A 14,088-nucleotide genomic window follows, 5' to 3' on the forward strand; every position below is an offset into this window, starting at 1 on the left:
CGCAGCAACCACTGTAAGTTATATTCTTGTTTAATTAGACTTCTCTGTTTCATTTATTCGACTCTGTATAATTGTTATTGTAGCTTAAACGGCTAAATCGCTTTTGAGAGATTTTAAATCTCAGATCTGCTCAGGCGAAACCTGCTTCACAGGTCTCAGCACTCAAGCCTGCATTAATATAGGCAGGGCCAGTCTATTGTCGCCCATCAGCTGTAGATAGTTAACTAATTAGAGGGGCGTGGCCCTACAGCTGTGAGAACTGAGCAATCAGGCGTCCATTTTGGGTAGCTCTTTCCTGGAGCGTCAGCTTCAGCGTCAGACAGCCGAAGACTGACAAAGACATTGGAGTCCTGCGGGAGTAAGACTGACAAAGACATTGGAGTCCTGCGGGAGTCACGAGGGAGGCAAAGAGGAGGCAAATCCTACTCTGATTGAGCTGGTGTCTTATTTCTCTTTTCTTTAGTTTTCTAGCCCCTCATGCTATAATCATGTGTATTTTCTCCATTCCTGTTCATGTGTCTTCTCGCAATTATCACTGGCCCCGTGTATCTCCTAATCGATATAACCGGCCTGCTCTCGTCTATCCCACATGCTCCACTGAGATCCAACATCTAGTTTCTGGTGGCCTGTGGAATTGCCAGTCAGCTGTTCCTAAGGCTGACTTCATCTCTGGCTACGCCTCCCTGCAGTCTCTGGATTTCCTTGCTCTCACTGAGACCTGGATTACTCCATCCAACACATCCACCCCAGCAGCTCTCTCCACTGCATATTCCTTCTCCCATACACCCAGACCAACTGGCAGAGGAGGTGGGACTGGTCTCCTGCTCTCTCCCAAATGGAGCTTTTCCCTCTTCAAGCTACCTAACTTCACTCCTTCCACCTTTGAATTCCATGCCGTCACAGTAACCCATCCTATACAGTTAACCATTGTTGTTCTCTACCGTCCACCAGGCGCCTTGGGGGACTTCTTGGAGGAATTAGATAATCTCCTCTCACACATCCCTGAAACTGGCCCTCCTGCTATACTTCTCGGAGACTTCAACCTCCAGACGGGGAAGATAGACGAACTAACATCTCTGTTAACCGCCTTTGCTTTCTCACTGTCTCCGTCCCCATCGACTCATAAAGCTGGCAATGTCCTTGATCTCATATTCTCAAGGAACTGCGCTACTTCTAACCTCTCTGTAAACCCGCTCCACACATCCGATCACTTCTTCATTTCATTCTCTCTACCCCTTTCCAAACATAACAAACTAATCTCTTCTCATCCTGCACTTGTCCGCCGTAACCTTCGCTCCCTCTCCCCCTCTACCTTTGCCTCGTCGGTGCTCTCAGCCCTCCCTTCCTCTGACTCGTTCCAACTCCTGCCTCCAAACTCTGCTGCAGAAACTCTCCTCTCTACTCTCTCATCCTCTCTGGACTCTCTCTGTCCTCTCACATCTCGGCAGGCTCGTCAGTCCCCTCCTGCTCCCTGGCTAAATGATGCGCTGCGTGCTAATAGAACCGTCCTTAGGGCAGCAGAGCGGAAATGGTGGAAATCCAAACACCGTGACGACCTCCTAACCTATCAGGCTCTCCTCTCCTCTTTCTCGGCTTCGATCTCTCAGGCAAAAAGCACTTTCTTTCAAGATAAGATCCAATCTTCCTATTCCAATCCTAAAAAACTATTTTCCATCTTCTCCTTCCTCTTGGAACCTCCAAAAGCCCCTCCCACCTCCTCACTTCTGTCAAGCGACTTTGTTACCCACTTTGAAAAAAAGGTTGATGATATTCGCTCTTCTTTTTCTGACTCACCTATACTCACCGCTGGGTCACCAGACCCTCCTTCCACCAACACACTAACCTCCTTTTCCCCTCTCTCTCCAAGTGAGGTTCTTACCCTCATTACTTCTGCCCGCCCTACCACCTGTCCTCTGGACCCTATCCCTTCAAACCTCCTTCAGACTATCGCTCCTGATATTCTACCGTTTCTCACCCATTTCATCAACACTTCTCTAACTTCTGGTCACTTTCCAAACAGTCTCAAGGAGGCAAGAGTAAACCCTCTCCTAAAGAAACCCACTCTCAACCCGTCTGATGTTATAAACTACAGGCCTGTCTCTCTCCTCCCGTTCCTGTCTAAATCACTTGAACGCGCTGTCTTTAAACAACTCTCCTGTTATCTCAATCAGAACAACCTTCTGGATCCGCACCAGTCTGGTTTCAAGGCAGGTCACTCCACAGGAACTGCACACTGCCAAAACTGCATCCCTCTCCTCTGTCATCATCCTGTTGGACCTGTCTGCTGCATTCGACACGGTGAATCATCAGATCCTCCTTCGCACTCTCCAAAAACATGGAGTTTCAGGCTCTGCTCTTTCCCTCCTCACCTCATACCTGAAAGACCGTACCTACAGGGTGACTTGGAGAGGGTCTGAGTCCGACCCTTGTCAATTAACTACAGGGGTCCCTCAGGGCTCTGTTCTTGGTCCCCTCCTCTTCTCCCTGTACACAAACTCGCTCGGATCAGTCATTAGCCCGCATGGTTTTTCTTACCACTGCTACGCTGACGACACCCAATTAATTCTGTCCTTTCCCCGCTCAGAGACCCAGGTCGTTGCACGCATCTCTGCTTGTCTAGCTGACATCTCTCAGTGGATGTCTGCTCACCACCTCAAGCTCAACCTTGACAAGACTGAGCTGCTCTACCTCCCGGGAAAAGATTGTCCCACTCTTGACCTAACAATCAACATCGGCACCTCAGTTGTTTCCCCGACTCAGACTGCAAGGAATCTGGGTGTGACCCTAGATAACAACCTGTCCTTCACTGCAAACATCGCTGCTACAACCCGTTGCTGCAGATACACGCTTTACAACATCAGGAGGATACGTCCCCAGCTGACACAGAAAGCGACTCAGGTTCTGGTCCAGGCTCTCGTCATCTCACGCCTAGACTACTGCAACTCCCTCCTGGCTGGTCTACCTGCATGTGCCATCCGACCTCTGCAGCTCATCCAGAATGCAGCGGCTCGTCTGGTCTTCAACCTTCCTAAATTTTCCCACACCACTCCGCTCCTCCGCTCCCTTCACTGGCTTCCGGTAACTGCTAGAATCCACTTCAAGACACTGGTACTTGCTTACCATGCTGCGAATGGATCTGGCCCTTCCTACATCCAGGACATGGTTAAACCGTACACCCCAGCGCGTGCACTACGCTCTGCATCAGCCAAACGACTCGCTGCGCCCTCGCTGCGCCCTCGCTGCGCCCTCGCTGCGCCCTCGCTGCGAGAGGGACCCAAGTTCCCATCGGCAAAAACATGTGGGTTTGCTGTCCTGGCTCCAAGATGGTGGAATGAGCTCCCCATTGACATCAGGACGGCAGATAGCTTGCACATCTTCCGGCGCAAACTGAAAACTCAGCTCTTTCGACTCCACTTCGAGCGTTAGAACTATTAACGAAGCACTTTTATACTAATAAAGGACTGGCTTACCTAAAGCCAGTTGAGTAGCACTTGAAATGTTTGGCTCTATGAAACCTGATGTACTTATATGATTCTGTTTTCTTCAAGGTTGTGTCTTCCTGGTCGAATGTACTTATTGTAAGTCGCTTTGGACAAAAGCGTCAGCTAAATGCAATGTAATGTAATAATGTAATTTCATGCTAGGGCTGGTTCACATTTGGCTTAACTTGGGAACCCCGAAAAAGACCCCGTTTGCTTTTTCACTGACTAGAGCCCCCATTGGCACCACGTCATGACGTCACCGTACACAATGCTGCTTTTTCCAGCAACAGCAGGAACATTTTTACCTCACAGTAACAACAATCGAGGACCGCTTTGAAACTGTGCCGATGTTAAACTCATAGGGAGACAGGATTGAATTCCAAGCCAAGAAACATCCAACGGTAGAAAAGTTCTTTATGCGAGATTTCCTTCTTGTATGGTCTGATGCATTCTCCCATTGTAAACGCCGGTAAAGGTACCACAAAGGCCATGAACGGGAACAGAAGGTATGATCCACATAAGAGCAATTTATAGTTAAGCTAATAGCTACATAGTATTGTTAGATGTGCCCCCTCAAAAAGGAAAGGACTAAACCCACCCAAGTTCTCTGTCAACTTTCACGCTAGGGATGTTTGCAATCAAATAGCACAATGCAACAAAATGTTTGCGTTTACTCATCCTCCAATAAGAATTCCCTATTTGCCTCATCTTTGCCCAAGGAGATGCAATGCACTAAATGCACATGCAAATAACCCTGAGTGGCCAGGATTCATTTATAGATTGGCGGCTGTAGGAAGTGCTCTGTAGTCCGAGAACATTAAGTGGTACTTTACCAAGAGACTTGAACTATATGTACCCCTGAGGGAGCATTTAGCCTCCCAGCACCACAGGGTAACCCGTCAGAGGTTATAGACACTGCATCTAGTGGCTGAAGGAGAGGGACTGAGACCTGACTCTGGATGAGACAGGACACTAAGTAGCAGGACATGGTGTACATATATTTTAGAATAATTTATGGTAAGACTACTATCCATATAAGGTTGTATAGTTTAAATGTTTGCCATAAAATAAATTAGACTTTGGTTTCAGCTTTCCCACTGGTTAAAACGTCACTGCTGTCCATTTTTGTAATGGTGTTATTAGCCCTTTGTTGACGCTTCTTCAGATGTGGAATTAGAATGAGTAATCCAATTAACCTTAAATTCCTAGATTATAAACAGAGATTTGTTTCTCAGGATTCTCATACACATGAGCATTAGAGGGTCTTTTTAATGAAAAACACTTGGTGAAACAAGTGTTGAGCAAATCTTGTCCTCAACAGATAAAGGCACTTTTAACTCCACTCTTTTAATATACCGCAGCATATTTCATCAGAGTGAAATGACTGAGATAGCGCATGATCAATCCCCACCAGAGGAAAGACCAAACGTGAAGATGTTAATTAGATGTGTCTTTACACAGGGATCTAAACGCAAATCTCTCCCTCTGAAACACACTAATAATAGGATTACACAGCATGGCTCTGACAACACAGATTCCAATCAAACTTGAGTCATGTAAATTGCTACTGATCTCAATCTGAGCCTGAGGATCTCACTGTTGCGGGGGGGGGCAATCAAATGAGAGCATCATTTGAATTCTCTGCTTTTGTCCGTGATGCAAGTTTCCTCTTTAAATCCAGATAACATAGTTTCTCTATTGCAGGCACTTATCTTGTCTCGTATATTCTGCTATGTAGCCATGTTCTCTAAATCTCCATGTGCTAATATCAGAGGACAGATACTGGGGATGAAGTAATGGGATCATCTTTTATCTTTGTAATGAAACTGCCATCATTTGAATGAGAAAATGTTTTAATAACAGCATCTCATTTCAATGTTTGCACACTTCCAACACAACTACAGTGCCTCGAAATGTGACTTTTCTGTAATAAAGTTATCTTCCTGCGAACATACTTCACTCATTACCTTTTTTAGGCGCATTCATTAAAAAATAAGGGTGATGGCGATGGCATTCGCTACACTGGAAGGTGTTTGTGTGCCATTCCGAACATATTAACTACAAAAGCCTCCGCTTCCTGAGCCTCTCCCTCGTGGGCTCTTTCTCTCCGTCAAACAAACACCGGCATGCACACGAGGAAACGCTATTCGGGGTTGGAAGCGGGAGACGGAGCTATGACTTTTGTGCCTCGACATGTAAATTAGTTGTTTACTTCTGCTCCCTCTCACGCTCGCATCCTTAGTCGCCTAAATATATCAACCGGCTACCACCAGTTTCCATCATACACTCCTCATTCCACTGGTAATGACACACCAATAAACTGAGAGCAAAAAGAAACAAGGTGAAAGGCAGTGTCGTGACAGGAATATTCATAAGGAGTCATTTGTCGTCATTTCTTCTTTTTTATTCAATTACAATGTCTCTATGAATGATAATGTATTTTTGCTAATATGGCCGAGCAATTGCTGGTCATTTGGGCTGTGTCAATTTCATGGGGATCAATCTATGCACCGAGATGACAGAGAGAACTCTAAGAAAAAGCGGGACGGAGAGGTCTCTACTCCTAATTACTGTTGCTTGAAGCGGCTGATAGTTATTCACCTATAGTGTTATTGTGTTATTCTTGGAGAACCACTTGATTTGCGGCTTTTTCAATTAGTAGCCTGAGAAAGAGGGCTCACTCGATGCGCCTCATGTTATGACAGGCATCTCATTACGCCTATAGCTGCTAGACAAACCAATGGAGTCCTGATGTGTATTTCTATACAGGCTGCGTTAATTATGGAAAACTCACTCGCAAATAACATTTGAGCATATTTAATTGTGGGAACTGTTCATTTGTATGGTTGAATATCGGCTAATCTGCGTAATGATTTTCTATACAGCTTTTATTTTAAATTAGTAATAGTGTTTACAGCAGTTTGTTTGTAAGCACAATAACAGACAAGGCCTAAATGACTAATTACTCTCAAATACAATTTAAGAGCGGATTTAAATAACGGGACGCATTTTTACACTGCTTATAGGACACGTGTGCCGATTTGATGTTAAGAAAATAGATACAAATTCGACATGTCTTTTTTGAAGCGTCCATGTTGTCTGTTAAAGCTCATGAACTGACCAAAGGCGGAGAGAATAACCTCCCAACAGGGGAATTACGTACATACAAGGAGCATATGAATGCATCCTTGGCAGAGGTTTGCCCTATACGAGTGCCTTTTAGTTTCAATCTAGAGTTTGAATGCCAAATGACATCCTCCCTAAGATGAATGAACGTTTTTGAATGATTTTGACATGGGCTATGGGGTAATAAAATCTAAATAAACATTAACATACAACTTATATCTGACTTCCACAGGAAGAATATTGAAGTTATCTCCTAGTTCTAACTTGCAAGAAACGATTTATTGCACTCTTATAAGTGTTATATTACACAATTATTTTGAAAGTCAGAAATGTGTGAGTTTTCAGAAGCAGAATCCTATTTTATAAACGCAAAATCTTTGTTGGAAACTGAAGATTTCATGAAGATGTATACAAATTAATATACTGAACAGACACTTTTATACTGATGTTGAGGATTATTATTAAAACGGCTAATAGCCTGGTTTAGTGATTTGCAGGTTACATGACACCTCGGGCTACACCTTTTAAAAAGAGGCCTACTTTTATTCATGTTATTTTAAAAAAAATAACATACAAACAATGCAAATATAGTTGATTATTATCAACAATTGCATTATTCTAACCTATGGTGCATTGTGTTATACAAATGTCTGGGACATATTTGTCTGGAAAGAATTAAACAATAATTCATTTAATCGATAGCATATTTTAAAGTGTGTGTGCAAAAAGCTTGGATGGTTGGCTTTGAAGTATCCTAAACTAATTGTACTATTGAGCATCAAAACAGAAACCAGCAACAAATAGCAGCACACCAGTTTCCACATCTCCAAATAAATACTCCTTACATCTACTGTGGTTGAGAAATACTCACGAATCTATCGCGACCACACCTGCCAATCCTCACAGGAAAAAGCTTCAGGGTGGATTTTACACATCTCTTTTGAAAGCTGGTCTTCTAGGTGTATTTCTCCCTTGCCCTCAGCTTTAAACACACAGGGGGAGCAGCTTTCACTTTTAGGACGGGTTATCTCCACTCCTCTTCCTCCTGCTGCTCGAGGAGGTCAGGGGTTAATCTGTCCAGTCCCCGGGTGAGACGGGACACAATTGAAGACAATTTGTTTTCCTCTGCTGGACGAATCAAACTTAATTAAAACAGACAGAAAGAAAGAGGAGGGGCTCCACATTTTGGATGTAGATGATCAAACAGAGAGCAGAGAGATGGACAGCCTCCCTCTCTGCCTCTTGTTTGCGCTTCCCACCTCTCACTCTTAGACAAGCGAGGTCCGAGAGCGCAGGAAAATCAATCAAGATTGGATTGATAGTGTAAACTGACAGGCAGCAAAGCGTGATACATGAGCAGATTAGGATAGAGTGTCTGCAGGAAACGGCTGGGACTAGATGGTGCGGGAAACTAGAAGCAGTGGAAATGAACCCGTTGTGATTAGTGCAATCACTTTAATTAGTCAGCAAACTAAAGATTCTTACTTGACCAATTTAAAACAGAAATGTTATATTTGGAGGCCGCTTGAGCCCCAGCAATAATCATTTATGCTATTCATACATCAGGAATGATCTTATTATAGTTTCAATAATATGTCACATTGAAACTATAAATGAATTTTGATGTTATTTTGTGCTTTTCAGGAACAGATTTTCTGGGAAATAAACTTTTTGATGTAAATGGGTAGTGTACATACCAACAATTTTTACAGGAGCTGGATACAAATAATAAAGGCAAGAATAAGACAAAACATTTACACACTTCCCTGAAGTCTTCCCTGTAATGCAAAGTTTCAATCTAAAAGACTATATGTCAGAAATAGTCAAATCTGTATTCTGTAGAATGTAAATATATTACTGAAAAAGGATGTTTGCATGACATGACAAGAATGACTTTTATACAGTGTGCAAATCTTTTGTCCAAAATCAATCTGGTTACTTACACATACTGCTTAGAATAATGTGCAAGCTATTGTATAGTTGAGTCATGCATGAAAGCCAACCCAGAAGTTAGCTAAAGGCCGACTAGCGTCTGCATTATGACGTTAAACTTGTTCACAAGTGACGTTTTTATGACACATAAAAGCTTCATATATTAACGAGTGGAGTATTTTACAAAGTAGAACAAAACATGAAAATCACTCATTTCAGGCTTCTAAACCCCCCCATGTTCAAAACACCGCTAACTTTGAGGGGAAGAGCAAAAATGCTGACTAATTTCCGGGTTTTAGGACTCGTTCCTGACCTGAAATTGCATATTTCCCAGATATCAAATATCTTCATTTTTCAACCATTTACAGTTTTTGAACTAGTTTGCGTCCGTAATTGCCTGGGCATGTGGGAAATAAAACTTTTTTTTATTGTAGGCATTGAAGCTATTCATCTCAAATGTGTCATTTTCGACAGGAAACTGGCTTCCTTTTACCCAAGGGTTTTTTTCCTTAATGTTTGAAATATCATTTTGCTACTGATGGCGTTTAATTAAAATGGTCACAGTACTGTAAGAGGTCAAGACAGAGTAGCCAGTTGGCAGCTGATTGCAGCTGATTGCAGCTGATTGCAGCCTTCATCAGGAAATTGTGTCTGTTGTTGCCATGTTCTAATTAACGACTGACCTTCATGCTCCTTCTCTGAAGAGACACTTTTCTTCATTTTCTTTGGGGTCTTCATGAAAAGTGGAAAGATGGTTCGCAAGCCAAGGATGTCCACGAATTTATGACAGTTATCGGCTCCCTCTGCTCCAATCATCCCGTGGTCCAGGACCTTCATAGAGCTGCAGCGGGACATTTTCTTTTCTCTGCAGCGAAAGGAAGAAATGTAAAGTTACTTATTGTTTTTCTCTATGTATATAAATAAAACATGCATTTTTGCAATGAAGTGACTACAAAGTAAGGAGAGTTTGTTCAATCTAAATACTAATAAACATTGCAGTGAATTAGGCAGAGCTCTACAATAATAATAAAAACATGTTTTTGCATGAACCCAACTTGCTAAAAATGTAATTCAATTCTGCAGCCTACACACATCTGCAAAACAAAATATAGTTAATTTATATGAATTGGAGTTGGTACAGTAAGCCTATTAAAATCCAGCATGAAATGTCTGAGACATATTGAGTAAACAAGCATGTTGTAAATGAACAGATGGAAGAAAACCCAAAAATATAATTCCTCTGACCTTGCCTGTCGAGGAAAATAAGAAATATGCAACTTAAAAAGAAGACAGAACAAGCGAAGGGTTCCATGTTATTTCTGAAGACTTGTTTCAAGGTAACAAGGAACAACAGTAAACTAACACAATAGAAAATAATGGATATGTGTTCTGTAAAAGCAATGTAATAAAGACATTCATCTGTTTTCTATCATCGAACCATTGGCACGATAAGTGGAACCAAATGCTCCGTCTGCACCCTCCTACTTCACGCCTCCTCTCGGGAAATGTAGCTGTCTGTCACAGTGTCATTTCCTCCATTCCCACCAATGACAGATGACAGTGTTTAACTCGGAGGAGGGACACATATTTCAGGCAGTTGAGTCTGGTCCTCCAGACAGACACATTATATATGATGGACTGCTGAAGAGGCCAGAGGGGGAGCAAGCAATACACAGTGTGCTTTCTGAAGGGAAACAAGGCAATTCAGCCGGGAGACAGGTGACTTAACTCAACAACGCGGAGTTGTCAACCATGCCGTAGTGGATATCTAATAGTATAGGTACTAGCCATGGATGTATCAAGAGAACTGGATACAGCATTCCTATGAACATTGCTCGGTTGCGCATGAAGCCAAAATGGCCGGACTCTATAGAACAATAATGTCAGATCTTCCAGGAATCTTCAGGAAATCTTATGTATCCATTGGGGCCCATCAGTATGTGCACTGGCCAAGTGACGGCCCTGCCCGCTTTCGATTCAAAGAAAGAATCTGTGCCAAGCTAAATAGATAGTTTCATCCTGCCTAAAACTTGCTTTGTCATGTTTTGCACGTCAAAGATCTAAAGTTACGGTTTTCTTGAATTTGACTTGGATAAAAAGGACAGTAAAAGAAGAGTTATGTGGCTTCAGGCCATCCAGAGACGAAAATCATAAACAATGGGACCCGGTCAGTCCATGCAAGAGTACAACTGTGGAAAACACGTCATCATGACTAAATGATGATGCTTATGAGGTTTTCGTCAATCATCAAAGTAAACAGTTGTAATGTTAAAAGTCGAAGAAGTGAATGTAGATGCTGCATTGAAATGTAAAACACTGACAACCAAGGAAATATTAGTTTAAGCCTGTTACCTGCCACTAGTTCAGCATTGGAGAGAAAGGACATCGATCACCTATTGATTTGAATGTAACCATATATAGACGCTGATCATCGATGTCTAGTGACATTATGTAATTGTTTGCCTGACTGACCATCGTAATTAAGCTCTTTTTAGATAAAACATGTCATTTATTCTCCAGCTAACCAATCAGAGCAGACTGGGCTCTGGTTTCAGTCAGAGGGTGAACAGAGGTGCTGCTGTATGAGAAAATAGAGCTTTTTGAACATAAAATTAACCATAACATTTCCTTTTTTATATGTAAAGGAAAGACTGTAATTGATACCATAGTTGTATAAGGCTAATGCTTAATATGTGGTGGAGGTATGAGAAGGTGGAATCCAACATTTAACTACAAATCAATTCCTATGTCCGAGCCAGTATATAGAAAAATTATGGCTCAATCATGTGTTTTAAAAAAAGCTAATATTGTTCACTGTAACTAGCAGAATGCATGAGATACAAAATGTAGCATTCTTACAAATTCACAATTCATTTAAAAATATATAATAATAATATCTTGATTTGCCCTTTTGTCCTGCTCCCCCTTCTGTCTTCTTCCTCTTCAGTATCTCGAGCAGACAATTCAACAGAAAAGGGTTTTTGCATCCAATAATGAGATATTGATCGAGGCCTTAAATCTACGTGTCCAATGATGTGATAATCAGCGTTAGGGGTGTAGCGTCTGTGAAGGTTTCATAAGTGCGTGTAATGGGTCTTTATGACTTTTTAAGGTCACATCTCTGCCTTGCTGCGCTCCACAGACTGTTGATTGATTGGACTGGCAGTCTTGGCAGGCAGAGAGTGGACCGACGTGCTGTTCTGTGCAGCGCTGAAAACTGTTATGCTATTAGTGTTCACATTTTCACAGTGCAGAAAGCACTGAGGGAAAAGAGCAGCAAGGGCCAGCCTGGATTTTCCTTTTAGAGAATATCATATAGCACTAAGATCAATTTATTGTAAAATCTACATTACTGCAGGACTTGAATATGTGGCAGAGATGGAGTACCGATTCGGGACTCGTGACTCGACTCGGACTCGTGCACTGATTGACGCGACTCAGACTTGGACTCGTGAATTATTGCGCACGATGACTTGGACTCGGACTCGTGAATTATCGCGTAAGCTGACTTGGACTCGGACTCGTGAATTTTCCCCCCCACGATGACTGAGACTCGACTCGTACATTAACGCTCCGACTTGGACTCGAGCTAATTTTCTCTGGAGTCTGATGTCCTCTATCCTGGCATGTGCACCTGCGAGGTGAGTTCACTACTGGGCCCCGCTATTCCAGTCTAAAGATGTCTAGAAACACAACCCGCATCTGCTGTATGCTTTCACACATTCTTCTTCCACATTGGAAAAGAGCAGCGCAAAATGCTCGTTATGTGGAAACAATATTGAAGCGAAGGCTCCGTAACACATTACTCTAAGTATCGAGTTCAGACATATAGGCTGTCTTGAACACTATCATCAGAGTAACGTGATCTAATCAATAAATAAAGATGCAGCCGATAACACGATAACACAAAGCCATGTGCTTTCTGGGGCTAAATCTTTATCAGTAAACCGATTTAACCGGTAAAAGTTCCTTCAAAATAAGAGTCCCGATCTTATTACTATCAAAATAAAAGTGCAAAACAAAAACTTTACCATAGAAAAATATTGGCATACAAATATAATCACTTCCCTAAAAAGGTAACTAATTTTAAATAGTTTATTTATATATAATAATAATAATAATAATAATTAAAACTGCGGTCGCACTTGTGAGCGGGCCCTCGCGTCCGTGCGCCTGTCGGGGAGGGCAGCCAGTCGTACCGGCGTCAAGCAGACACGCGCGAATATAATTTTGGCGTCCCAGACTCCCAGGTCCTCTGGCAGCAACCCGGAAACGGATGTTGGCGCGCCGTCTCGAAGGAAAACAAATTTCTCTAAAGGGTCGTCGAGGATCGATTATCGAGGAGGCTGTCTGGAGGAGCCGTAACCAAGGATACACTGATTTAGAGGAGAGAGGAGTGTCTCTGGAGGAGCTATAACCGAGGGTACACTGAAGTATTCTCCTGAGACGATTTCAGCCAACAGTGATGTTTAAAAGAGGTGTGACGCAAGGCTGTACTTCTGTCAACGAAGCACAGCTCTGCAAACGGTTCCCGTTGTGATTATAAGTTATTTGAGATGATCAAATGTGCATCAGACTTTCTGCCCTTTACCGTTTGTTTACTCACTAATCACATCTCCCCTGGATGTTAGGCTATTTTTTTTCAATACAACTGCTTTCATTGTGACGTGATGTTTACAGTGAGAACAGCTGCTGAGGTCAGTGCAGAAAGCAGAACGGTGTGTATAATATATATCGCTCAATAACAAATGTAACAGGCCTACATTTCACACTTTATTTGTAGGTTTTAGGAGATATCTACAAATAAACAGTAGGGTTAGGGTTAGGGAGTGTATAGGTGTCTGTTGTAATGAATATGCCGCGAGCAAAGGGCGTTGTTGGACTAACAGTAGGTGTGTGTGTGTGTGTGTGTGTGTGTGTGTGTGTGTGTGTGAGTTGATGTGCCAGGCAGACAGGCAGGTCTCAGTAGCTTATCTGACATATAATTGGTCAAAAATCATCATAATCAGCAATGTGTATACAGCGTTTCGTGAATATTGGAAAAACTATACGCGAGTAGTTTGGAGTCATTTGGAGTCATTTGCGACATGTAAATCGTCAAAAATGGTGTATTCGCTGTTAGCTTACGACCTCCACGATTGAGCTATCAAAAATGTTCTTCTCAATTTAGCATCATATTGGATAGGGGCTGAACGTGTCCTGGATTGGAATTTTTCCGATCATTCCCCTAGGACGAGTTTGCAAGAATGTACTTAAAATGCATGAAAAACGCACATTTTTCAAAATGGCCGACTTCCTGGGGGGCGGGGCCATGGATGTATAATAAGAACTGGATACAGCGTGGGAGGCGGGGCCTCATTCATTCCTATGAGAGTTGCTCAATGGCGCATGATGACAAAATGGCCCAACTTTTGAGAGAGCGAAACGTCACAGATTACCCGGCATGCCTGAGAAGTACCCGTATGTGCACCCAGAGCATGCGCAACTTTAACCACGCCGCCCAAAAGGCTCGTTCACATTAAGCACGTGAATTTGCGTACACGTAACA

The 14,088-nt window shown here is 42.6% G+C and overlaps 1 protein-coding gene across 1 annotated transcript in view; it reads right to left on the bottom strand.

The window, feature by feature from the left end:
* ctnnbl1 (catenin, beta like 1) overlaps positions 1–14,088 on the bottom strand; it is a 69,519-nt gene that overhangs the window by 30,938 nt on the left and 24,493 nt on the right. Inside the window, exon 11 of the mRNA XM_034196338.1 lies at positions 9,224–9,405. Coding sequence (XP_034052229.1) covers positions 9,224–9,405 — 182 coding nt within the window. The remainder of the gene's footprint in view (positions 1–9,223; positions 9,406–14,088) is intronic.

Source organism: Gymnodraco acuticeps, unplaced genomic scaffold, assembly GCF_902827175.1.
Source record: "Gymnodraco acuticeps unplaced genomic scaffold, fGymAcu1.1, whole genome shotgun sequence".
Classification (NCBI taxonomy): domain Eukaryota; kingdom Metazoa; phylum Chordata; class Actinopteri; order Perciformes; family Bathydraconidae; genus Gymnodraco; species Gymnodraco acuticeps.